Source organism: Lepisma saccharinum, chromosome 10, assembly GCF_977018435.1.
Source record: "Lepisma saccharinum chromosome 10, izLepSacc3.1, whole genome shotgun sequence".
Lineage (NCBI taxonomy): Eukaryota > Metazoa > Arthropoda > Insecta > Zygentoma > Lepismatidae > Lepisma > Lepisma saccharinum.
In genome coordinates, this window is record NC_139238.1 from 8,291,158 (window position 1) to 8,316,445 (window position 25,288).

Sequence of the window (25,288 nt, forward strand, 5' to 3'; positions counted from 1 at the left end):
ATACTTTACGTTGCATGATGAAATGTTTTCACGGTCTTTTCTGCATATACTACATAAAGTGCATGATCGAAAGGACAGTCTGAAATCTGGGGATTATTTTTTCCATATGTTGGCAACACTGCATGGTAAAATGTCCCGACGGTCTTCTCGTACATCCAACCCACCAAGTGTATTTTCGAAAGGCAACCAAAAATGATCTGCAATCTGGGCATATTTTCCTTATGTTGGCAACACAGTATGGTAAAATATTCCGACGATTTTGTATTTTCGAAACAAGACAAAAATTACCTGTAATCTGGGGATTATATTTTCCATACATTGGCAACACTACTTGTCTGTACCAAGTAAGTTCCTGGCGTGTTATGGTGTGCTCAGTACAGCAAATACCAACATAAGGGACCACTTATTACTGTAATATTTCGCTGTATATTTGCACCATACACTTGATTTCATTTGTTTTATATTTCTTCGTTTTGTGCCACTTTTGGCTAATTTGCGAGGATGGGGATGAGTGATGATATGATGAAATTGATGAATGGACACTCACAAACATCCATGCCCAGGCCAGGAGTCGAACCCGGGACCCCTGGTATCGTAGCGCAAAGAAGACTCGAGAATGTAGGCAGAAGCAGTGCTGAAATTCAGCCATTCACGTCAGCAGGTGATTTGATATAAACAAGCAATGTTACCAACACATGAACAAATAATTCCCAAAGTGCTTATCATTTCTGTCCCTTCCTCGAAGTTATCTAACTTCATGTAAACTTGCAAAAACCATAAATAAGAATGCGTTCACGTGCCCCCCCCCCCCCCTATCAGCCCCCACTCAGCAAGCAGAAATTCCCATAATTACACCCTGCCAGGCTAAAAGAGGTCTTCAATTACGATTGAATTTTCCATACCTGTTTGGAATCATGCGAACATACCATCATCACCCGAGGACGCCCGTTCAAGCGTGTGGGATTTTCACAATACGTGTACTCGTTTTGGAGAGGGAAGGGGGAGTACTTATTAAAAAGTGTCCTCCGGCTGTCGTATCAAACGCAATAGGTGTTAGATATAGGCTTCTTGGTTTCTCTATTTTCCTTGCTTTACATATCGTAGTTCTCTATCATTTTAGACCTATCGCTACCATGAGGATGCATGATGACCAGAATAAATTGATGAAGGGACTCTCACAAAAGTACAGACACGCCTTGCACGGAACTCAAACCCGGAAACTTTGACCTCCGTCGCGGAGTGGTTATCGCAGCATGCTACGACGGCGGGAGTTCCGGGTTTGAATCCCCGGGTATGGGTGTTCTTTGTGTCCCCATCTGGTCATCATACACCAGTACTGGACTTACAGTTTAAACTGGGACACGAACCACTACGTGCCTCCACTGTAGGTATCAAACCTGGGACTGCTTGAAATGACATTATCACTACGCCATCAGGGAGACCCTACTTTATTATTACGATAAATAAAATAAATCACCTATCTACAAATAACGTGATAGATATTCTCTTGGGATGTCTGAATATGTCATGTAATGTGATTTTAGTTTTCATGTATCATACGTTATAATATATCAGTGTCTTCGCGTCGTCTCGATTTTACAGAAGTCTGTCTCGCTCTGGCTACCGTCTTGACATTGTGGAAAAATCTGGTGTCATTTCGACAATTCCGTAAGGATCTGGTCTCGTCTAGACAAGTCCGTAAAAATCTGGTCTCGTCTCGACAGTTCCGGAAGAATCCGGTCTCGTCTCGACAGTTCCGGAAGAATCCGGTCTCGTCTCGACAGTTCCGGAAGAATCCGGTCTCGTCTCGACAGTTCCGGAAGAATCCGGTCTCGTCTCGACAGTTCCGGAAGAATCCGGTCTCGTCTCGACAGTTCCGGAAGAATCCGGTCTCGTCTCGACAGTTCCGGAAGAATCCGGTCTCGTCTCGACAGTTCCGGAAAAAACCGGTCTCGTCTCGACAGTTCCGGAAGAATCCGATCTCGTCTCGACAGTTCCGGAAGAATCCGGTCTCGTCTCGACAGTTCCTGAAGAATCCGGTCTAGTCTCGACAGTTCCGGAAGAATCTGGTCTCGTCTCGACAGTTCCGGAAGAATCCGGTCTCGTCTCGACAGTTCTGGAAGAATCCGATGTCGTCTCGACAGTTCCGCAAGATTCCGGTCTCGTCTCGACAGTTCCGGAAGAATCCGGTCTCGTCTCGACAGTTCAGGCAGAATCCTGTCTATCCTCTTCTGCCATCATCCGCAGATGAAGTGTGGGTGTGCCTATAACGGAAACCCGTGTTCCAGATATTACGTGAATGAGATATATGTTTCCAACCCACCTGAATACTAAACAACATGTTAACCTTGTCGCTCGTAAGAATGAATTCTATTCCAGTCTTGATAGATGCAATTTCGCGTGCACGCCCTGTTGCAATAATACAACTCGATAAACAAAGTACGATGTTTGACCACGCGGATAGCTTTGGAACAATGCTCTTGTACGCGTAAATAGACACAAGTTTACGCAACGCACTGTGAGCTGGATGAACGAGAATTGAACGTCAAGTTAAAATCAAATATATTTGAACGGTAACACTGTTAAACCTTGTTTTCATGTTAATAAAACATTAAAATGCTGACCAAGGCTAACTTTTATAGTATAAAAAAAAACATACATAAAAACGTAACGTTTCCACCTTGATACGCACCCAGTTATTGTATCATTTTAAGTGTTTGATATGTTTAAAATGTTAATTGTCAATTATGACGTAATTTGTTTTGTTCAATTGGGTAGTCTTTTATGGTTATGGACTAACCTTAGAACATTCGATTGTGAGTTGTTAGGAGAGAGAGATTATTATGGAGGTTGCTGGAATAATGGACGTGATTTTGGAAATGTGAATGTGATAATTTGTGTAGTGAAGAACAATTATGAATTTAATACAATTTTGTTTCTAATAAGGAGTTTAATTGCGAGTGCAAGTTGGTAATGTTTACGTAAGCATATCCTTATCTGATTTCCCACAACCTGAGGGCTTCATAGTAGGCTTATAAGTCTCAGGCTCGCCGTCGAGGAATAACAGTAAGTAGATCCATTGAGACTAAACCGGGGAACGTAGCAACCTTCTAACAGGGTCTTCTTCAGACGAATATTAAGAAAAAAAATTGTGAATATTCGTGATTTTTGTGCATTTATTGTGAATATTCGTCTGAAGAAGACCCTGATAGATGGTGGAAGGTTACGTTTTTATGTATATTTTTATTTATACTATAAAAGTTTGCCTTGCCAGCATTTTAATGTTTTATTCAAATATATTTAAAAATGAACATTAGCTCAACAGATCTGGTCCACTCAGTACCGGATGAACCCGGATGAACGACAATCATTTACAGATTTTAGCAGAACGTTTCTTACCACTACTTTGCCACTGCTCATAGACTATGCCGGATGAACGTCAAGCATTTACAGATTTTAGCAGAACGTTCGTTCTTACCACTACTTTGCCACTGCTCATAGACTATACCGGATGAACGAAAAGCATTTACAGATTTTAGCGGAACGTTCGTCCTTACCACTACTTTGCCACTGTTCATAGACTATACTGGATGCACCCGGATGAACGACATGCATTTAAAAATTTTAGCGGAACGCTCGCCCTTACCACTACTTTGCCACTGCTCATAGACTATATCCAGGATGAACCTGGATGATCGACAAGCATTTACAGATTTTAGTAGAACGTTCGTTCTTACAACTACTTTGCCACTGCTCATAGACTATATCGGATGAACGACAAACATTTACAGATTTTAACGGAACGTTCGTCCTTCCCACTACTTTGCCACTGCTTATAGACTATATCGGATGAACGACAAACATTTACAGATTTTAACGGAACGTTCGTCCTTACCACTACTTTGCCACTGTTCATAGACTATACCGGATGAACTCGGAAGAACGACAAGCATTTACAGATTTTACAAAAAATTTCCCAAAGCATCCTTCCAGCTATCTCATTGTCACCATGTTAAACTATAGAAGCATCCCCCCAGGTAACATTTTCCACTTCAAGCGCAGGTTGATGGCATACGTATATCCGAAATTCACTCCTAGTCATAAAGGCGAAAAAAGCTAACCAAGACAATCTAGAAACGTACAGAGCGTGAGCATAGAACACTGAAGGATAACTACACAGAGAGACATCCACAAACAAGAATGACAGAAACCTCACCACATTCCACCAAGAATTGTAGTACCTCTAGCATGAATGGCAATATTTACCTTACATATCTGTTGAAGTATTTGCTGAAGATGTTGATCTTTTTCTTCTTGTCCAGCTCTTTGGTGAAGTTGTATGATGTTAAGAGGCCACTTAAGAATATGAAACTGTCGGTATACAAGATGGCGCTTCTCAGAATGGACGTCCAAGCACCGCTAGTTAAATGCTGAAAGACAAGACAAATTCATGGAACTTCTTCGATAACTGTAGATATACATATAGACAAACATACAATATTAGAAAACTTCTTAAAGTACAAATAACTGTCTGGTATAGTCATTTTAAAAAATCTCTCTTAGATATTATATTATATTCTCTTTAGATAGCCTATGAAGAATTCCTCAACACCGTAGGTAGAGGTGAGACGATGGAGATTACCGCTTTGCCCTAGAAATAGAGGTAACTAGAGTAAGTTATCCCTATTTTTGGGAGGAGTAGTAATCTCCCTTGTCCCTTCTCCACCTACAATGTGCCCAGTGTCTGGGCTTGCCAGAAAGTAAGTCCTGCCAGTGCTCGCAGTGGGAACTGTTAGCTCGGGGGATGCTACTACATTTTAATATGGAGATATCGCGTCAGATGGGGAGACTTTTCCTGCGTATTTTTTTTAAGCTGGGGTATGCCATCCCCTCCATTTCGAGTAGTGAGTCCTGCGAGAAAATGAAATGTGTAAACTGGCTAGAGTTTTCAAAGTTGATGAAAATATATTCTATTTTCTACCATTCTTGTATAATTCAGACCAACAGATAAATACCACCAAGTCGGCAGAAATCTCATTTGTATAATCTTACTATAACAGATAGTACGCAATATCAATTTAATAACAACTGCATGCAGAAGGGATATATCGTAGCTTGGGTCTTGGAGGTTTAACCCGCAGGCTAAGTCGGTTGTCGTTGAGGAGACACGTTTCAGCATTATAGAAAAAAGAAATTCCTTTCATAAAAGTTTTCCTATTTTAAAATTCTAATCAAAACCTTAACAATTTTTATGAATCTACACGAAACTACACAAAAACTACCCCCAAAAGCTAAAAATATAGCAGAATTAATTAAAACTAATTTATATAATATATTGTAAAGAGATTTACATAGATACATGACAATTCTTCTCGATCTGTGTTTAACTGTTTAACAATATTATTCTAACTTAATTCTACAATATGAACTAGTACTACATTATCTTTCGTTAAGATATAAAAATATGTTTACTGTAATAGAGTGAGTTATGTTCTCTGACCGCATACAATATTAATAAAACAATAAAAGGCAACCTCAATTTTCAGTTTGGGGAGCTGATTGGAATATTGGGGATGAACGATTATTATACATGAAAAGACAAACTCATAAAATCCTAATAGGGATTCGAACCCAGAATCTTTGAAGACTAGAGGGATCAAAAGCATCAGTCGTGCACAGAGGTGGCAGAATTCGCATTGGTAGCGAAAGTGAAGGCTCGCAGTGATGCGTGCTACTGAAACTATCACGGTACATCTTCTACTGGGAAGAAAAAAAGAAAAGAGAAAATAAGATGGCGAAGAAAAGACATTATGAAAATAAGACAAAAAAACTCAACGCTCTGATCTTCCGGTTCGTGCTGGAGTCAATATGGGTGAAAGTGGGCACGTGTAGTGAGACGACTTTCGGTTTTCTTTATTCTGGATGGAAAAAAATCATTGCTGGAAGCGTCCCAGTCACGTTTGCATATTATGTAACACGACGAAGCCTCATCGGTGCCTCTGGAAATCAAAGGGAAGATATTGCTGTGTTATTGTGTGTCGGAGTTGGGGAAATTTTTCGAAAAGGTAATGTGTTACAGTTACCGTTATTTTGCTTACAAACGTAAGGCATTGCCATTACGTTGATTCCAAAAGTAACACGTTGATGTTACGTTGCTTCCAATAGTAACATGTTACCGTTACGTTGCTTAGAAAAGTAACGCTATACTGTTACTCTCTTAAAATGTAACATGTAACAGTTTTTTTTCTTCCAAAAGTAACGCGTTCCCGTTGCATTACTTCCAAAAGTGTCATGCCGTTGTTACGATGATTCTAAAAGCAATTGTTGCCGTTACGTTGCTTCCAAAAGTAACGCGTTGCCGATACGTTGCATCCAAAAGTAACGCGTTGCCGTTACGTTGCATCCAAAAGTAACGTGTTGCCGTTGCGTTGCTTCCGAAAGTAACACGTTGATGTTACGTTGCTTCGAAAAGTAACGCGTTGCCGTTTCTTTGCTTCCAAAAGTAACGTGTTTCCGTTACGTTGATTCCGAAAGTAACGTGTTGCCGTTACGTTGCATCCAATAGTAACACGTTGCTGTTACGTTGCTTCCTAAACTAACACGTTACCGTTACGTTACTTCCAAAAGCAACGTGTTGCCGTCACGTTGCATCCAAAAGTAACGTGTTGCCGTTACGTTGCTTCCAAAAGTAACGTGTTGCCGTTACGTTGCTTCCAAAAGTAACGTGTTGCCGTTACGTTGTTTAAAAAAGTAACGTTTTGCAGTTACGTTGCTTCCAAAAGTAACGCGTTGCCGTTACGTTGCTTCCAAAAGTAACGTATTGCCGTTACGTTGCATCCAAAAGTAACGTGTTGCCGTTACGTTGCTTCCAAAAGTAACGCGTTGCCATTACGTTTCTTCCAAAAAGCAAGAAAGAACTGTACAAATTTTGTATGAAGTACATGAACATTTATTGCCAATAAGAATTGGACACTTACGTACATCATGAAATACTGGCTTCCCTGCAACGTGTTGTGTGTGTTGCCTAACTCCACGGAGATGAGCCGACTTGAATAGCTACTTTTCAATGGGAAGTTTTGCTATCGCCTTAGAGTTAAGCAACACACTTTTTTTTTTTTTTGATTTGATTTAGTTTATTTTACTTCGCGTTTTGTGCCTCTTGGCTAATTTGCGAAGATGGGGATGAGTGATGAAATGATGAAATTGATGAATGGACATTCACAAACAACCAAACCCGACCGGGATTCGAACCCGGGATCCTTGGCGTCGCAGCGCGATGTGCTAACCACTCGTCCACAGGGTCGGGCAGTTAAGCAACACACAAAATGCATTGCAGGGAAGGCATTATTTCACGATCTAGGTGCGCCGTTTTTATTGCCGCTGACTGTACAACATCCGTTGATAGGAAAACTTCGATATTGGGGTAAACGTAGCACGAGCACGGTGCTGATCAGATCATCACTACAAATGGCCGACAATGTGATTGTGTGGGGCCCTACATCTACATCTCTCCACAAGTCCTCACTAACTAACTTACTCTCTAGCCTTCTTAAACACGAAGGTTTATGGCTACAGCAACATAAACTTTCCATCTCTCCCTTTCCTGTGCAAGATCAATCCAATCTTTTCCATCCTTACCGATTTCCTTCAGGTCCATTTACGTGGGCGAGGTTCAGCCTGAGGCTGTTCTGCCACCTAACCTGTGCCATAGATTACTCTTATCCACATGTGGTTACAGTATTAATACAGTATACAATAAAATGTATACAGTAAGATCCTGGCCTGGATGTTTGTGAGTGTCCATTCATTAATCTAATTATATCATCACTCATTACCAATTTCACGATTAGCCAGAAGTGGCAGAAAATACAAGAAACATAAACCAATTCAATAAGGGTTGCGTGATTCCTTTGGAAACAAGTAACGGTAGCGCGTTTCCATTGGAAGCAACGTAACGGTATCGCGTTTCCTTTTGAAGCAACGTAACGGTAGCGCGTTTCCTTTGGAAGCAACGTAACGGTAGCGCGTTTCCTTTGAAAGCAACGTAACGGTAGCGCGTTTCCATTGGAAGCAACGTAATAGTAGCGCGTTTCCTATGGAAACAACGTAACGGTAGCGTGTTTCCTTTGGGAACAACGTAACGGTAGCGCGTTTCCTTTTGAAGTAACGTAACGGTAGCTCGTTCCCTTTTGAAGCAACGTAACGGTAGCTCGTTCCCTTTTGAAGCAACGTAACGGTAGCGTGTTTCCTTTTGAAGCAACGTAACGGTAGCACGTTTACTTTGGAAACAACGTAACGGTAGCGTGTTTCCTTTGGAAACTACGTAACGGTAGCGCTTTTCCCTTGGAAGCAAAGTAACGGTAGCGCGTTTCCTTTGGAAGCAACGTAATGGTAGCGCGTTTCCTTTTGAAACAACGTAACGGTAGCTCGTTTCCTTAAAAATAAAAATAAAATAATTAATGAAAGAAAAAATATGTAGACAAAATACATAATATAAACGTACAAGTAACATCGTAGTATTTGAACACAATATCTGCTCTGCTAAAAGAAAATTCTTTACTTCATTACTGAAAGATTCTATTCTAAATAAACTCGACATGCTCTTAGGTAGGGCACTCCATATTTTTGCAGCAAAATATAAAGACGACAACTGATATGCCTGTGTGTTGCAGAGTGGAAGGTTAAATTTGAAATTATTTCTTGTATGGTCTTGGCCTTCCTACCATCCTACCATGGTCTCTTACCATCAGGTTTCCCAGCAAGAATCCTGTAAACTCTTATTTCCTCTCCCACTCGTGTCACATAAGCTACCCACATACGTCTTCTTGATTTAATTATTCTAATAAAAATTCGCACTGCATTCTGTTATTATCTACACGATATGTCTTGCGCTTTTCTCTTACACATAAAGAGTTAACATTACATCATTGTACACGTTATTTAATAGATAAAGAAATTGACAAAATGGATTCAGTTTCAGTTATATGACTATCCGAGTCACGTGCCTTGACATTCAGGTACTGGACACCAAAAGGAAAAGAAAATGCCGTTCCGGGACAAACAAGAATTTCAGTCCGTAACAGGTTGCGAAGTCCTTGACATTGTTTGCAAAAAAGTAATGTGGCTGCTTAACTTTCATCTCGTCTTCTCTTATGAAAGCTTTCCTTTTCCTAAGGTTAAGGACAACAGGAGGGAAGAATGGGATATCCAGGCAATTGAAGTTAAGAAATTTATGGCCTGCTTTTTTATACAGTGACAATAGAACCGGAAGTGTTTTGGTTAAATTGGACAGTGGCGTAGCGTTATAGTACGCCCGTACGCCCGGCGTTCCCAGATTTAAAATTTCAAAAATGCTAAAATGCTGTGATTATAAAGTAAAACGTGACTAATTTCAAATATGTTTGACCTTCATGGCATTATAATAGCTATTTTTCGCGATCCGCTTGCAACGCTCCACTCTCAACACTCGTTCTAGCATCTCTTTTCAATGCCTTTCCCGGCCAGACGCCGAGCAGGTTCGGCGTACAGGACTCCTATATTCCTTGCTGCCTTTATGGAGGGAAAGCTTCCATTTCTACAGCATGCGCGTAAATGGGCTCTCTTACGCTGGCGTACGAGAGGTCTACCGTGATTGGTTCATGTGACCCTTCCTGCCTTCTGAAGCAGACGACAGCGGTAAAATTCCTACCCGGTTCTTTGCTCTTCGCGCTCATGCAACTCGTGGTATGTGATGCTACAATACTCAATATTGACTGACGTAACTTTACCAATCTCAAATATACTGCTTCTTAATGGCCACTGCATTGTATGATTTATCGCACGAACAGCGATGTGCATTAGAAACTAAAAGATCAACACAGTTTTTGTGAGGTAAGTTGGTGAAGTCCTCGTGGTAGAAATTCAGCCTGTTGCAGCTCTACCACTTAACCCGCAAAACTATTAATTTTTTTAATTGTATTTTTTCGTTATTATCTAACTGCTTAATATTGTGTCAATGGAAATGTTTAGCATTCATTTGAAAACTCTTAACATCGAATGGTCTCTGAGAAAATTATTTTAAAATGTTTATCAGCATTCTCAAGATGTAATAAACAGTGGTCTGAATTACTAATCGGCACTGTTACGTCAGTAGAGTGTACGATATTTGGATCATCCACTCTGCTTTGCACAGTGCGCCAAGACGACAGAGGTCCCTGGTTCGAATCCCAGCGTGAGCACGGGTGTTCTTTGTCAGTGTCCCTTCATCAATATCATCACTCATATATATTCGCGATTAACCAAAAGTGGTAGAAAAGCGAAGTAAAATAAACCAAATCAATGAGTAGTTGGATCAACCACAACAATGACGTCTGCTGTTGTTCAAAGGCGCTTGTGATTCAGGTAGGTTTTCTAATGACTTGCGTCATGCAGAAAGGTATAAAACACCAGAGTTCAAAACATTTGTGGCATAGTGAGGCATCTAATTGTCTAGCTAAAAATGCATGGATGATGTTTTATTGAAAACCCAGCAGACTTCAGGCAAATAAACAATACCTGTGGCGACTAATACCATAAGTAAATTATTAAGCAAGAAAGGGCCGACCGTTCCTTCGGACTTGGCGTTCCCACCCGAAATGCCCATGCTACGCCACTGAAATTGGACAAATCTATTCTCTTTCTTCCTCTTCTACGTTGTGGCCCTATCCAAGAATTAGTTTTGTTTGGCCAGATGTCCTGAACGAATGGAATCCGACGTCATCGTGGTGAAAATTACATCGCCGACCTCAGTGCCGGAGTGGTTAGCACGGCGCTACGTTGGCAGGGGTCGCGGGTTCGGGTCTGGGCATGGGTGTTCTTTGCGAGTGTCCCTCTTCATCATTTCGTCACTAATCTTCATCGTTGTGGTTAGCTAAAACTGACAGAAAAGCTAAGTAAAATGAACCAAATCAAGCCTGGACTCAGGTACGTTTCTAAACACAACGCCTTTTGTATATACTTTGTCAATCAGATGGAAAATCAGAATTTGGTTTGGGTTAATTTTTCTGGCCAGGGTTGTGAAAGTTCCAGGAATTTTCAATAAATTCAATTCCGGTCCAGGAGAGAAAATCAGCAAGCGTAAATGGGTTCTGGACCGTAAAGAACCTTTTTTATTTAAAGAATTTCAATTCTGTTTAGGAACCTTTTTTACGATCATTAAATATTCGGTCCAGGAGTCTTTTCTTTTTTCAATGAAACAATACGGAACTTGGACCGAATTTAAATTGTGATTCCGGTCCTGTTGCGGAACCCATTACAATTTATGGGTTCCTGAACCTTTAACATCACTGCTTTGGGAAAGATGAGGATGAGTGATGAAGAGACACTTACAAATAACACTCGTGCCCAGGTCGGGATTCTAACCAGAGACCTCCGGAGTAGTAACGCCCTATTCTATCCACTCCGCCACGAAGGTCGACAGTAATCAGAAATCAAATTACCATTATTTTTTGATGTATTGGATATCGTGTTGAACCGTCATCGGTACAGCCAACGGCCAAAATAACGGTAGGCAAATTGTCCACCACTATTTTCATTACTTTTTTATTCCACGGTACATCCTGTGTTGTTTTAAGGAATGAAACTATGTTGGTTCGAAACAGGCATTGTTCTCTGCATATTGACGTCATTATTTCAATTCATTGTCGTCACACTGTGTAATACAGACCGAATGAAAATGGTGGTGGACAACTCGCCTACTGTTTCTTTTGCCGTTGGGTGTACTATCCTATAAATATGAAGAGAAGAACAGCTCTTGCAACTCACCAGCGCCATGTCAGTCCTGTTCGAGTAGGGGAGGTAGTACATCGCCATGGCCTTGTGGGAAACCAACAGCCCTAAGGCGTTCAGGAACCTGAAACCGTGGATGTAAGGCATCTCGTCCGGGTTAGCCTCCGTGTCCATCAGCTTCTTGTAGTTCTTCTTGAGTGAGAAGGCCAAGCACATCCTCAGAGGAGTATCTGGAAGAGAATGAAAAGAGAAATGACTTGCTGAAAAGTATGAGTGATGTTGTTGGTGAGAAGTGGGAAAGTTACTGATAACTGGAGATAGAGAAAGAGGAATTTGTCGATTGCAACTGAAAAGTTACCAGATTATAACCAGGGAACGACCAGATTATAAACAAGAAATGACCAGATCAAAACCAGAAATTGGTCATATTGTAGCCAGAAAATGGTCAGATTACGAGCAGGAATGGCTAGATTAGGAGCAGGAATGTCTAAATCAGGAGCAGGAATGTCTAAATCAGGAGCAGGAATGTCTAAATCAGGAGCAGGAATGGCTAGATTAGGAGCAGGAATGGCTAGATTAGGAGCAGGAATGTCTAAATCACGAGCAGGAATGTCTATATCAGGAGCAGGAATGTCTAAATCAGGAGTAGGAATGTCTAAATCACGAGCAGGAATGTCTATATCAGGAGCAGGAATGTCTAAATCAGGAGTAGGAATGTCTAAATCAGGAGCAGGAATGGCTAGATTAGGAGCAGGAATGTCTAAATCAGGAGCAGGAATGGCTAGATTAGGAGCAGGAATGTCTAAATCAGGAGCAGGAATGGCTAGATTAGGAGCAGGAATGTCTATATCAGGAGCAGGAATGGCTAGATTAGGAGCAGGAATGTCTAAATCAGGAGAAGGAATGTCTAAATCAGGAACAGGAATGGCTAGATTAGGAGCAAAAAATGGCCAGATTAGGAGCAAGAGGGCCTAAATTAGGAGCAGAAAATTAGCAGGTTATCAGCTTTAACCATAAAAGTTTCTTTGCAAATCTAGTTTCCTTTAGCCTACTTTATGCGCAGATAAAGGGATCTCGGGTTCGATACACGGTGGAGACATATGACACAGTGATTGAGATCCCACTTTACACTTTAGGTTCAGTTGTTCAGTCCCAATTAGCCAAATTAGGCTAATTTTATTTGAGCATAAAATTAACTAAAACATATCTCAATGAATTCTCAACCACTGTGTAACTGGGACATCTTTTTACAAATCATAGAGATTTTGCCATACTCGAACCAGAACGATATCAGATGGTAAGCGGAAAGTTCACATATATATTTAAGTATGTACATAAATTTCCAAGAATTAGACATAATGTAAACTTTTATATTAATTTACAACATTTCGCATTTATATCCCCTTCTTGTCATCAAGTTAAATAATTTATAAACATTTTCTCCATAATATATACAAAATCTGATATTCATCCTAAAACACTACTTTGTGTCAAGTTAATGTGCTAAAAATTTGCAAATATCAATTAAAAATAATCCTAATTTATCTCGCGCCATCTCCCGTCCGATATATAATAACACTTTTCGTAATTTAGTAACTTAGGTCAAATTCTGACAGAAATGAAGTGCATAATTTTAGGGGAAAATAAATAAAGGGGGATTTCCCCCCCCCCCGGCAAAAGAAAATTATTTTTATCCCTGCTAGAGATGTTTTAACACCCTCAAAGAAAATGGAATTTAAAGCATATACGTACTATACCATTTTATAACCATGTAACGAACACAACTTAAAAATCATTCGTGTCCATTAATGTTGCAGTCATCAAAGATTCCCCTGTCGAAAAGTATGCAGCCTCGTGGATTAAGGAAATATACCATTCTGAAACTGACCAACCTCATCGAGCCGAGACAAGAGTAAGCTTCTTTCCACATATGTTTGTTTTCATGGGCTAGTGCTGATATTTAACATGCATTAGAGTTCACAAGAATCTTGTAGGCAGGTTAGCTGAAAGTTAAGTTTGAACTTGGAAATGAAAATTTGGTCAATTTTTCGGTGTTACTAGTTCGATAGCTATTTTTGTACAGGGTGTTCGGTTCAAACCTTCCACATTTCAATTTATCATTGCTGAAAGGTTATGAAACGTAATGGAATGCTAGTGGTACGTCTCAACCTTAAAAGTCAGTATGGGTTAAATGGAGCGCGGCGTTGCCAGATCAACAAACAGAGAAGCATAGAGTTGCTGTTAATCGCTAATGATTGCGACAAATTTACTTCCTTAATATCGTATAGGAAATCTTCAAAATCTATGTATTTGATGCATTCAAAAAAAAAACTATAGTTACCTCAAGATTTGCATGTAAATGTTTATATTTCGACGTACCTATTTACTATTTTACATTTGCATTATATGTGTAATACACGCAACTATTGTTACTTCTTTCGTTGAATGTTGTATCCTTTACATAAACAGAATTAAATAAATACAAAAACAAACATTAAGATATATTTTTCCGGAAAATAAAGCACACTGCACTTCCTACGAACCGGGGCACCTGCCTGCAATTGAATTGTAACCTTGGTGGCGCGCAATGAATTTCTTACGCGAGACAGCCCGCATAAACAAACTACGATTGCGGAATAAATAACGGTGCTGTGGAGTAGGGATGGCCAAACGGATCCGGATCCGAAAAATCCGGATCCATTCGGATCCGGATCCGGATCCAAAAGTTACGGATCTGGATCCGGATCCGAAAATTCCGGATCCGGATCCGGGTCTGAAAATTTCGGATCTGGATCCGGATCCGAAAGTTCCGGATCTGGATCCGGATTCAGATCCGAGAGTTCCGGATCCGGGTCTGAAAGTTTCGGATCTGGATCCGGATCCCAGGGTTCCGGATCCGAAAATTTCGGATCCGGGTCCGAAAGTTTCGGATCTGGATCCATATCCGAAAATCCGGATCCGGAACCGAGAGTTTCGTATCTCAATCCCATTATAATATTACCACACATTAAAAGGTATTATGATCTTCGATTACAAAGAAATTTTTCGTTAGTCCTACAAGAATTTTTTCCAAGTGTTGTTCCTAAAATACTTTGCTACGCATCGGCTAACACACTCGTGCACAAATGTCCGAGGTGATTTTGTAAATGCCATTGAAACGAATATGTATTCATTCGAATGTATTGGAAATGAAAACACACATAAATGTGAGACATTCCATTCCAGGATGAAACCTTTAACACATATAACAAGATGGAAATGTTATACAAAAATTATACAATTGTTCTACAGTTACAGTTTTACAAATTAAAATAAAACATTATAATATATGCAGTGTTAAATAATTACAAAGTGTAAGACTAACAAGGGAGGTTATCTAAGTGTCCCCCTCCGATTTCCATGAAACTTGGCAGTATAGTGGAGCCCAAAGGAAGAATTAGGTGTTTTTTTGTTTCAGCTAAAAAAACGGTTTTAGGGGGCAAAACCCTCTCAAATGTCAAGATGAGGACAAATTGAAGTGAGGATCTGACCCTGTGTCCCCCTCCGATTTCCATGATACTTGGCAGGTGTGTGTATAAACGGGCCCAAATGAAGAAATACGTGTTTTTTTTTGTTTCAGCTAAAAAACTGTTTTAGGGGGCAAAATCCCTCAAATGTCAAGATGAGGACAAATTGAAGTGAGGATCTCACCCCTGTGTCCCTCCTATTTCCATAAAACTTGGCAGGTGTATAGTGGGGCCCAATGGAAGAAATACGTGTTTTTTTGTTGCAGCTAAAAAACGGTTTTAGGGGGCAAAACCCCCTCAAATGTCAAGATGAGGACAAATTGAAATGAGGATCGGACCCCTGTGTCCCCCTCCGATTTCCATGATACTTGGTAGGTGTGTGTATAAACGGGCCCAAATGAAGAAATACGTGTTTTTTTTTGTTTCGGCTAAAAAAAACTGTTTTAGGGGGCAATCCCCCTCAAATGTCAATATGAGGACAAATTTAAGTGGGCATTTGATTTATGTGTCCCCTCCGATTTCCATGAAACTTGGCAGGTGTATAGTGGGGCCCAAAGGAAGAAATAAGTGTTTTTTTGTTTCAGCTAAAAAACGGTTTTACAGGGCGAAACCCACTGAATTGTCAAGATGAGGACAAATTGAAGTGGGGATCTGACCCCTGTGTCCCCCTCAGATTTCCATGAAACTTGGCAGGTGTGTGTGTAAACGGGCCCAAATGAAGAAATACGTATTTTTTTTGTTTCGGCAAAAAAATTGTTCTAGGGGGCAACCTCCTCTCAAATGTCAAGATGAGGACAAATTGAAGTGGGGATCTGACCCCTGTGTTCCGCTCCGATTTCCATGAAACGTGGCAGGTGTATAGAGGGGCCCGAAGGAAGAATTACATGTTTTTTTGTTTCAGCTAAAAACTGTTTCAGGGGACAAAATCCCCTCAAATGTCAAGATGAGGACAAATTGAAGCAAGGATCTGACCCCTGTATCCCCCTCCGATTTTCACGAAACTTGGCAGGTGTATAGAGGGGCCCAAAGGAAGAAATACGTGTTTTTTTGTTTCGGCTAAAATACTGTTTTAGGGGGCAAAACCCGCCTCAAATGTCAAGATGAGGACAAATTGACGTGGGAATCATCTGACCCCTGTGTCCCCCTCCGATTCCCATGAAATTTGACAGGTGTATAGAGAGGCCCTATGCCCCCTGTTTCTTCCTATGCCATATTTACGTGGTTTCGGGGTCAGATTCCCACTTCAATTTCTCCTCATCTTGACATTTGAGGGGGGGCCTCTATACACCTGCCAAGTTTCATGGAAATCGGAGGGGGAGACTTAGACCTCCCTAGTAAGTGTATTAATTAATTACAAATCGCGCACGCGCGCACACACACTATATATATATATATGTGTGTATGTATATTATATATATATGTATATTAGCAGTTAACAATATGTTATAAGCACATTCTTACTTTCCAAAGAAGCGCATGTGGGATGGCAAAACGGATCCGGATCCGAAAATTCCGGATCCGAATCCAAAAGTACCGGATCCGGATCCGAAAGTACATGATCCGGATCTGAAAGTACCGGATCCGAAATTTCTGGATCCGGATCCGAAAGTTCTCGATCCGGATCCGAAAGTACCGGATCCGGATCCGAAAGTTCTGGATCCGAATCCGAAAGTACCGGATCCGCGGTTCCGGATCCGAAAGTACCGGATCCGGATCTGAAAATTCCGGATCCGCGGATCCGGATCCGAAAAATTTTAGGATCCGGATCCTAAGGATCCGCAACCAACCGGATCCGCCAGGATCCGGATCTGGCCATCCCTACTGTGGAGTAACAATGCATTCTAAAAATAACTTCAAACAATGGTCAACACTTCTCTTGCTTGGTCTGCACGTGTATCGCGACAAACCGAAAAGTTTCTCGCTAACTAACTTTTTCGTGTTACGGTCTGATGATTTATACTCTCGTCGTAAGCAAATTATTTCACTCTGGCGAAGAATATCATATCTACAAACACCATAGATCTCATAGAAAAAACTGGCGAAGTTGTTCAAACAGTTTCATATTTATGGCTTTTGAAGTATTTACTAGGAAAAAATTAAGCGTTTTTCAAAATTCCATAATTATGGAAATTTCAAATCACATGAATTTATGACAGGTTATATAATGAAGTCATTAAACAGAGCATAAAAAACTCTACAGGTTAATGATTTCACTGTTTCAAATTTATGACTTTTAAATTTTGTAAATTTTGTAACATCTCGCAACGCAGCGGTGGTAGAGAAGGACAGAGCTATTGACAAAACTCGTGTATTAGAGAGAGAGGGAAGTACTCCATTTACTTCCATACTGACTTTTAAGGTTGAGAAACTCAAGAAAAACTCAAAGAATTTTTTAGCATGATCTCGAAGTTCACCGTTCTCTCACTATGCAGCGCCACAATCGCATAAAGCACAATGGCGACTCGGCAGCAGCACGCACAATCTGTATTCCGGTATGCAGAGACCAAATCAATCATTACAGTGCACATAAATTATTGGTGTATTCGTGTTTAGTACTTCAAAATAAATGCAATAAAATTTCTTGAGTTTCTCTTTCGTCTAACCTTTTAGCAATGATGAATTGAAATGTGGGAGGTTCGAACGAAACACCCTGTATATGAGTTTGGGTTTTCTTAGAATGTAAATGTACTAAGTGTTTCTACATTACATGAAAATTTTATCATATAATTTAATAATCACCAATATTGTAAGCTACTTAAAACCGCAATGCAATATTTAATTTACTGACTGGTAGCATATAACCTATACAAAAATTTGCACATTAAAAAATACTTCCCAAAATTAAACCACAAATACGCCACTGAGTGGGCATCCCGCCCCAAAGCAAAAAGATTAATTTGCACAGTGTATATTAATCTTAATCATAATTGTAAATTAGGATTAGAGATTATGACTTAAGTATTTTAGTTTTATTTTGTTTCAATTCTAGAAATTGTTTGATTAGGTTTATTTACGGTTGTTATTAGAAAACGATTAATTGGGAATTGGTGTTCCGTTTAATGGATAAGTTTATTGAGAATTTTTCACACTGAAAGTACCCCTAAGGAGCATTGGTGCATGTTCAATACAAAATACATCATCATTGGAATTTAGGGTATCTTGCTATACAAATTACTGTAAATGGTTGCATTATATATATAGGCTATATATATATATATATATATATATATATATATATATACACACACATTGTTGTGTATATATATTGGATTCATGAAATGAGTAAAAATAAGTGGATGAAGTAGAATAAAGTTATTTAAGAAGTGGCATAAAATTTATTTGTAATTTGGGGATTCAGACATGTTGAAAATCAAGGGCGAATTTAACGTTCCAGCGTCGTATTTTTAATTGTTTTCTGCAGATACGGAGATAAATCGAAACAAAAGTAGGTTTTATTGTAGATACAAGTATACAGTAAGCATAGTGCACATGGTGATTCAGTGTACGTGTCCCAAGAGGAAATCCTGAACAATTTGAGATGGGAAACTTAAGGTCGGAGAAGCCAGCGTACCGAGATACAGATCCACAACCATCTGAATGTTACCTTTCCTTCTCGCTGGATGGGATGCGGAATCTCTTTTGCCTGGCCTGCGAGGTCACCCGACCTGGACCTATTCCCTTTCTTGTCTTGGCATATCATAAATCACTTGTTTATGAAACCCCAGTGGGCACGGACATGGAATTGCTAGTGTGAAGTGCTTGAAACACCGAGCTAAGAAGATAGTTAAGTGCATGAAATACTGAGCTAAGAAGACAGTTAAGTGTATGACAAGCCGGGTTAAGAAGAAAGTTAAGTGCATGAAACGCCGGGTTAAGAAGATAGTTAAGTGCATGGAATACTGAGCTAAGAAGACAGTTAAGTGCATGAAACGTCGGGTTAAGAAGAAAGTTAAGTGCATGAAATAATGAGCTAAGAAGACAGTTAAGTGCATGAAACGCCGGGTTAAGAAATAGTTAAGTGCATGATATACTGAGCTAAGAAGACAGTTAAGTGCATGAAATACTGAGCTAAGAAGACAATTAAGTGTATGTAAAGATGGCTTAAGAAGACAGTTAAGTATATGAAATACTGAGGTAATAAAGTTAAGTGCATGAAACGCCTGGTTATGAAGATAGTTAAGTGAATGAAATACTGAGCTAAGAAGACAATTAAGTGCATGAAACGCCGGGTTAAGACGATAGTTAAGTGCATGAAACACAGAGCAAAAGATATTGTAGTGCATGAAACACCGAGACAAAAAGATATTTAAGTGCACGGAACACCAAGCTAAGAAGATAGTTAAATGTACGAAACTCCGATCTAAGAACATATTTAAGTACATCATACACCGAGCTAGGAAGATAGTTTTTGATATTCAACTTTGAAAAGGATCTATCTGTCTTGACTACAGTTAATGAACTTCAAGTGCACGAAACTGAATCAGGACAACTGGCCCACATACAACTAAACGTTCTTCACTGCGTAAACGGTTGACATTTGACGGTCAATTACTTACTTGTCTTCTTCCAATTGGACTGGTCACTTATTACGAAGTCCAAGCCAGAACCAAGAACTACCAGTCCTATTATTGACAAGAAGAACGCTCTGTAAATAAAGGAAAAGGTTTAAATTAACACCAGAATTGCATATACGATAATGTGATTATTGAGAATATAACGGCAGATTTGAAGTAATCCAATCTAATCGACATTACAATGATCGTAATTGTATGCTTAATCCTATTTTTAAATGAATATTTCGAGTCAAAATTGTCTTACAACCTCAAGTTCAAAATTGTTCGATAAATCATTGCTGCTTGGAAATTAGTAAATTTGTTAAGAGATGTCAGAACTTCATGTAATTTGAGTACAACAAAATTAGGCTAAATTTGTCAGTTGCCGAGTTGAGATGTTTTGACTATAATGCATATTTTATTTCTTCTCAAGTTTATTATTATTATATTTTTTAAGTTTATTTTCGTAAGAATGTTAGTAGATCTTAGTAGAAGAGACCTGATGCATATTTTTCCACATGTCCAGAGGCGTGGCGTGCATGTAGCCGGTGTTACCGTAGGTAACAGCAAAATGTAAAGAATTAAAAAGTTGTTTCAATAAAATGACAACATTGTTAAATACGTTAATGAACCCCGTTGCCGTCGAGTAGATATTGCCTAGGACATTTTTTCTGCAGCCGACAGAAGCGAAGAGGGAGGCCGTTCCGCTACCCTGAAGAGGCAACAAGGGAGAAGAGGGCGCCAATGCAAGGAAAGAGCGGGAAGGACACATAGTGTGCTATGGGGTTATTCATATGCCTATTAAGGGGCCCTGTTGCAGTTCATACCTACCGGATCAGCCAGTGTTGTCACATCGGATTGGCAGAAAAGAGTTAAATCCCGCCTAAAATAGGAATACCATTTCTGTGAAGAAACTAGAGGTAGACTGCAGAGCCAAGGCTGGATTGAACCACAACTCAGACCAGTTAGGTAAGAGACGAAAATATAGTTCCTTGGTGTGATTCGTGATTTGGACAAACCTTGCTCCAAAATACTAAGTTGGCAACAGCAGTAAGTACAGCTGGGCTTCCCTTCCACAAAAGAGCGTAGTTCTGTCGTCTGCTCAGTGCTCACCACACAATCGTCAAACTGACCCGAGAAAAGTGTGGTTCTTCTTCTTCCCTTTCGCAGCACCTCATTGCAAAGAAAGAGGGACAGATGAAGAATTGACGAGGGTCTACCACTATTCATTGGATTTTCGTGGTAACTGTCTCATGAGTGGTAGTTCTTTCTAGGAGTGTTTGTGGCTAAATCACTGTGCTAATTGAAAAACAAGAACGAAATGAACAAATATCTAACTCGAAGAAATGTTTTCTTTACCGGGGGGGATTTGCAATAACGTCTAGCAGGCATAAATGTCGTACTGATAGCCGGTAACACTTTTTAAAAAGTCACGCCACGCCACTGCACATATCGTATATTATACGATAATATATACGATATACGTATATTATACGATATTCAAGAAATGTAGTCTAATGTTTAAAAATGTGTTGCTTTTCCCGATGTAAAGAAATTACGTGCATTTATTCTTAACATTAGCTTACCGAGGTAAAGGGGGGTTCTCCTACATTGTATAGGGTGTTCCCAATGATTCTGTATCACTTTTGTTCCTAAAATCATAAAGGTAACGTACGTAGGAGACAATTTTCACCCCCCCCCCAAGATGACCTCATGTAACTGTGATCAGGGGCGGCGTCAGTGGAGGTGCGAAGGGGTGCTCCGTTCCCCCTTTTCGAAACTTATTGCTGTAAATTCTTCACGGAGGAAACATTTTGGGATAACCAAAAATAGTTTCTGGCAACCAAACACTTGTTTACACATGCGACAACAAATGCTTATTCACCAGTACTAAATGCTCTTTAGTAATCGTGCTTTTATTTACCAAAGAATTCGTTCGAAATAACCAACTTCAGTAAATGCTACTATTTCTTGTTTTGTTGTTGTTACCAAATAGCTTAACCAAACTTGTCTTGTTAATTCAACCGTCAGTTGTTTTTTATGTTGTAGTGCTACAGAGCATTCCCTGACATTCGCTACGAGACTCGGCGGCAGGCGGCCCGACATCAGGGCTTGTCTTTCCCGGTGAACGGGGTCCAGGTGAACGGTAAACAGTCGCACGCTACAGTCTGTTTTTTTCGCTCTCCCTGCCTTCGCTCTCTTTCCCTTTCTGTTGACGTTGCAGACTGACGCCCGTATAATCCTCCCTCGGAAGTTGTGTTGTGTCGTGTCCGTGTGTTGAAGATTGTGGCTTAATATGGCACCACAAAAGTTTACATTACAACAAAGGATTTATCTTGTCGAGTAATACTTCGGAAAGAGGAATTGTGGAGAAGTGCGACGACGTTTTGCAACGAAATTTCCTAGTGTTCCCGTTTCACATAGGACCACAATATTAAACCTCGTAAAAAAAGTTTAGCGTAACAGGGTCAGTTCTGAATAAAAGTGGAAAGAAAAACCCACGTGTCCTTACTGAGGAAAAACTCGATGAGATAGGACAAAGGTTAGAACAGTCTCCTCGGAAATCTATCCGCCGCCTCTCACAAGAAACGGGTGTTTAAAAAACCACAGCATTTAGAGCCGCTAAAATTCTTAATCTGGAGAATTACAGTAGACGAACTTGCACGTGTAAATGCCAATTTCCTTCGGAGATGCCAGGAATGTGTTGCAGCAGAGGGACATCATTTTCAACACCTTCTGTACTCAAGGTTAGTACACAATATGAAAACTGTAATTTTAACAGCCGACTCTAGCGACTGTCGCGGACCCCGTTCACCGGGAAAGACAAGCTCTGATGCCGGGCCGCTTGCCGCCGAGTCTCGTAGCGAATGTCAGGGAATGCTCTGTATTTGAGTTATGATTTATGAAAACCACGTCGTCACATTGAGTGTGAATACAGATGAATACTAATCTGCCAGGGAAGCCACATTTAATTATTTGTACTTACGTGTTGTTGTTAAAGCAAGCAAAGGAAAAATAAATCAAGTCATTGGCACATTTTCGTAGGGGCTTACTAAAAGCTGATTGGTGCTTGAAATAGTTGCTAAGACATACATGCGTGTTTCATTTTTCCATCTTTTTCAACATCGCACCCCCTATATTTCACTCAGCACCACTAGATGGTTAATCCTGGCACCGCCGCTGATTGTAATTAATTGATTTCCATGTTTTTGATTAATGGTGGTATTTTGGAATTATAATAATTACTATCAAACTGAACCTACATAATCAAGAAAGCATTAATGCAAAATTAACAAGTTTTTAAATTATTTAGTAAATGATAAAAAAGTGTGTGCCATTCGTGCAGTAACAGTAAATATTGGTTTTTGTTTTTTCATTAGTAATGGTAATTTTTGCAATTATTATGTAATTACACCTATCATGGCACATACAGAAATAATAGGCGAGGTTCAACTTAGCAATTAGCAGGGTTGTACAGTTTAAATAGTTATAATGTATTTGTTACTATTTATTTATTATCAGTAAACACTTTTGAAATATAGCCAATAAAAATGTTTAAACAATTTGGATCTAAATATTGGCTTGATGCACAGTCGTGGAAAGAAATATTTTCCCCATAAGACTATTGGTATTAAGGCTGTATGGGAGAAGTATTTTTTCAATGACTGTACATTAATTATAAAGGGTGGCGTAAAAGTCATAATCCTATTTGAACTGACCTTTATTTTGACATATTTTGTTTATATCAGTAGTGTTTTGTCAGTTAAATAGAAGATACTCACGAAATTTATTGTGTGAGAAAATGAATAAGTATACCCCACAAGAACGTGGAAAAATTGGGACAATTATGCGCGACACTTTTCCGGGTAATATCCCGTTTTGGTGATTTGCCATGGCCGGCCAGATCCCCCTCCAGATTTTCTTTCTTTGGGGATATTTGAAGTCATTGGTTCATGTGAATAAGCCAGAGACGTTACAACAACTAATGGACAATATTAAGCATGAAATTGAGAACATTTCCCCGCAGATTTCCAACACCATGGAAAACGCAATAAGAAAAGCCCAAATTTGCGTCAATTCGAATGGTGGTCATCTATTGGATGTTATTTTTAAAAATTGAGGACATAGAACTTACAAGTATTAATAAAAGTTTCACACAAAAATAAACAACTTTGTTTAATTTAAAACCCAACCTATAGGCTAATAAAATCAGGTGATGACATTTGCGCCACCTTGTATTAACCATAACACTAAATATGCTGACCAAGGCAGTCTATATTTCAGTAACAGAAAACACGTATCACATTGTGCTTAGAACACTATGTCAGGGTATTTCTCAGACTTGAAACCAAACTAGAATTTTAGTTTGGTTCTAAGTTTGAGTAAGACCCTGATAGAGCGTTGAAACCAGGTTTGTTAAAAGTCCAGAAATTGTAAATAAATTCAATTCCGGTCCAGGAGAGAAAATCAGCAAGCGTTAATGGTTTCTGGACCGTAAAGAACCTTTGTATCTTTCAATAATTGCAGTTCTGTCCAGGGACCTTTCTTTCCGGATAAATTTAATTACGGTCCAAGTTCGGTATTGAAATGAAACAATACGCAACTTGGACCGAAATTGAAGTGTACGAGAAAAGATGTTCCGGTCCCCAATAGAACCCATTAGAATTTATGGGTTCGTAGACCTTTTAACAACCCTGGTTGAAATGTAACGTGTTGTGTTTTTTTTTTTTTTTACTGAAACAGAGACTGCCTCTGTCAACATATCTAGTGCTTTATTCTATCATGGAAACAAGATTTAGTCACTTTTTCTATTTAGTGTGTATAGCGTGCGTGTGTGTGATAAAAATATAATTTTCATAACCTTAGCAATCAGTATAGTGTTTTGAAAAAAAATAGTGGTGTTGTTCCTTTGACTATACAATTAGTGCAAAATGTATTACTAAATCAATGAAAGGGGGTTGGTCCCTTGAAACCCCCCACCTTATATACAGCCATGACAACTACGTAAATAGCAAAGGGAGCAGTGATTCAATAACAAAATGGTTTCAATTGTTATGATAAAAAATTGTGGGTAAGTTTCTTGCGCACGGGCTAACATTCGATATGGTGTACTGAGTTAGCAACACTGTCAATAATGGCCGAATCAAGTGTGGCTACTTACAAGGTGTATTTGGTTCCTCTGGACATTCTAGGCGCTTCTTTCACATGGCACAGCTGAGGGTCAACGGCGATTCGCAGTTTTAGGGCTGAGGTTTCGTTGTAGGGCCTAAGGGCTTCCAAAAGGGCATCCTCGAGATCCCTTTCGCTACAAGACGAAGGGATGCAGAAGGCCCAGTGGATAGTGGAAAACCTTGGCAACCTGTGTCCTGGCTGAAATGAGAATGAAAGAACTACTAAGGTACAAATTAACTGACTGGCTGATTTGGTTGAATTTACGTCGTGTATGTCCTACTTTTGGCTAATCGCGACGATGAGGATGCATGA

General features: G+C 39.7%; 1 protein-coding gene across 1 annotated transcript in view; it reads right to left on the reverse strand.

Moving 5' to 3' along the window:
* LOC145994193 (nose resistant to fluoxetine protein 6-like) overlaps positions 1–25,288 on the reverse strand; it is a 90,012-nt gene that overhangs the window by 30,071 nt on the left and 34,653 nt on the right. The window contains exons 4-7 of the mRNA XM_083130290.1: positions 24,966–25,174; positions 19,808–19,896; positions 11,782–11,975; positions 4,267–4,430 (exon numbers count right to left, since the gene is read on the reverse strand). Of these exons, the coding sequence (XP_082986416.1) occupies positions 4,267–4,430; positions 11,782–11,975; positions 19,808–19,896; positions 24,966–25,174 (656 nt within the window). The remainder of the gene's footprint in view (positions 1–4,266; positions 4,431–11,781; positions 11,976–19,807; positions 19,897–24,965; positions 25,175–25,288) is intronic.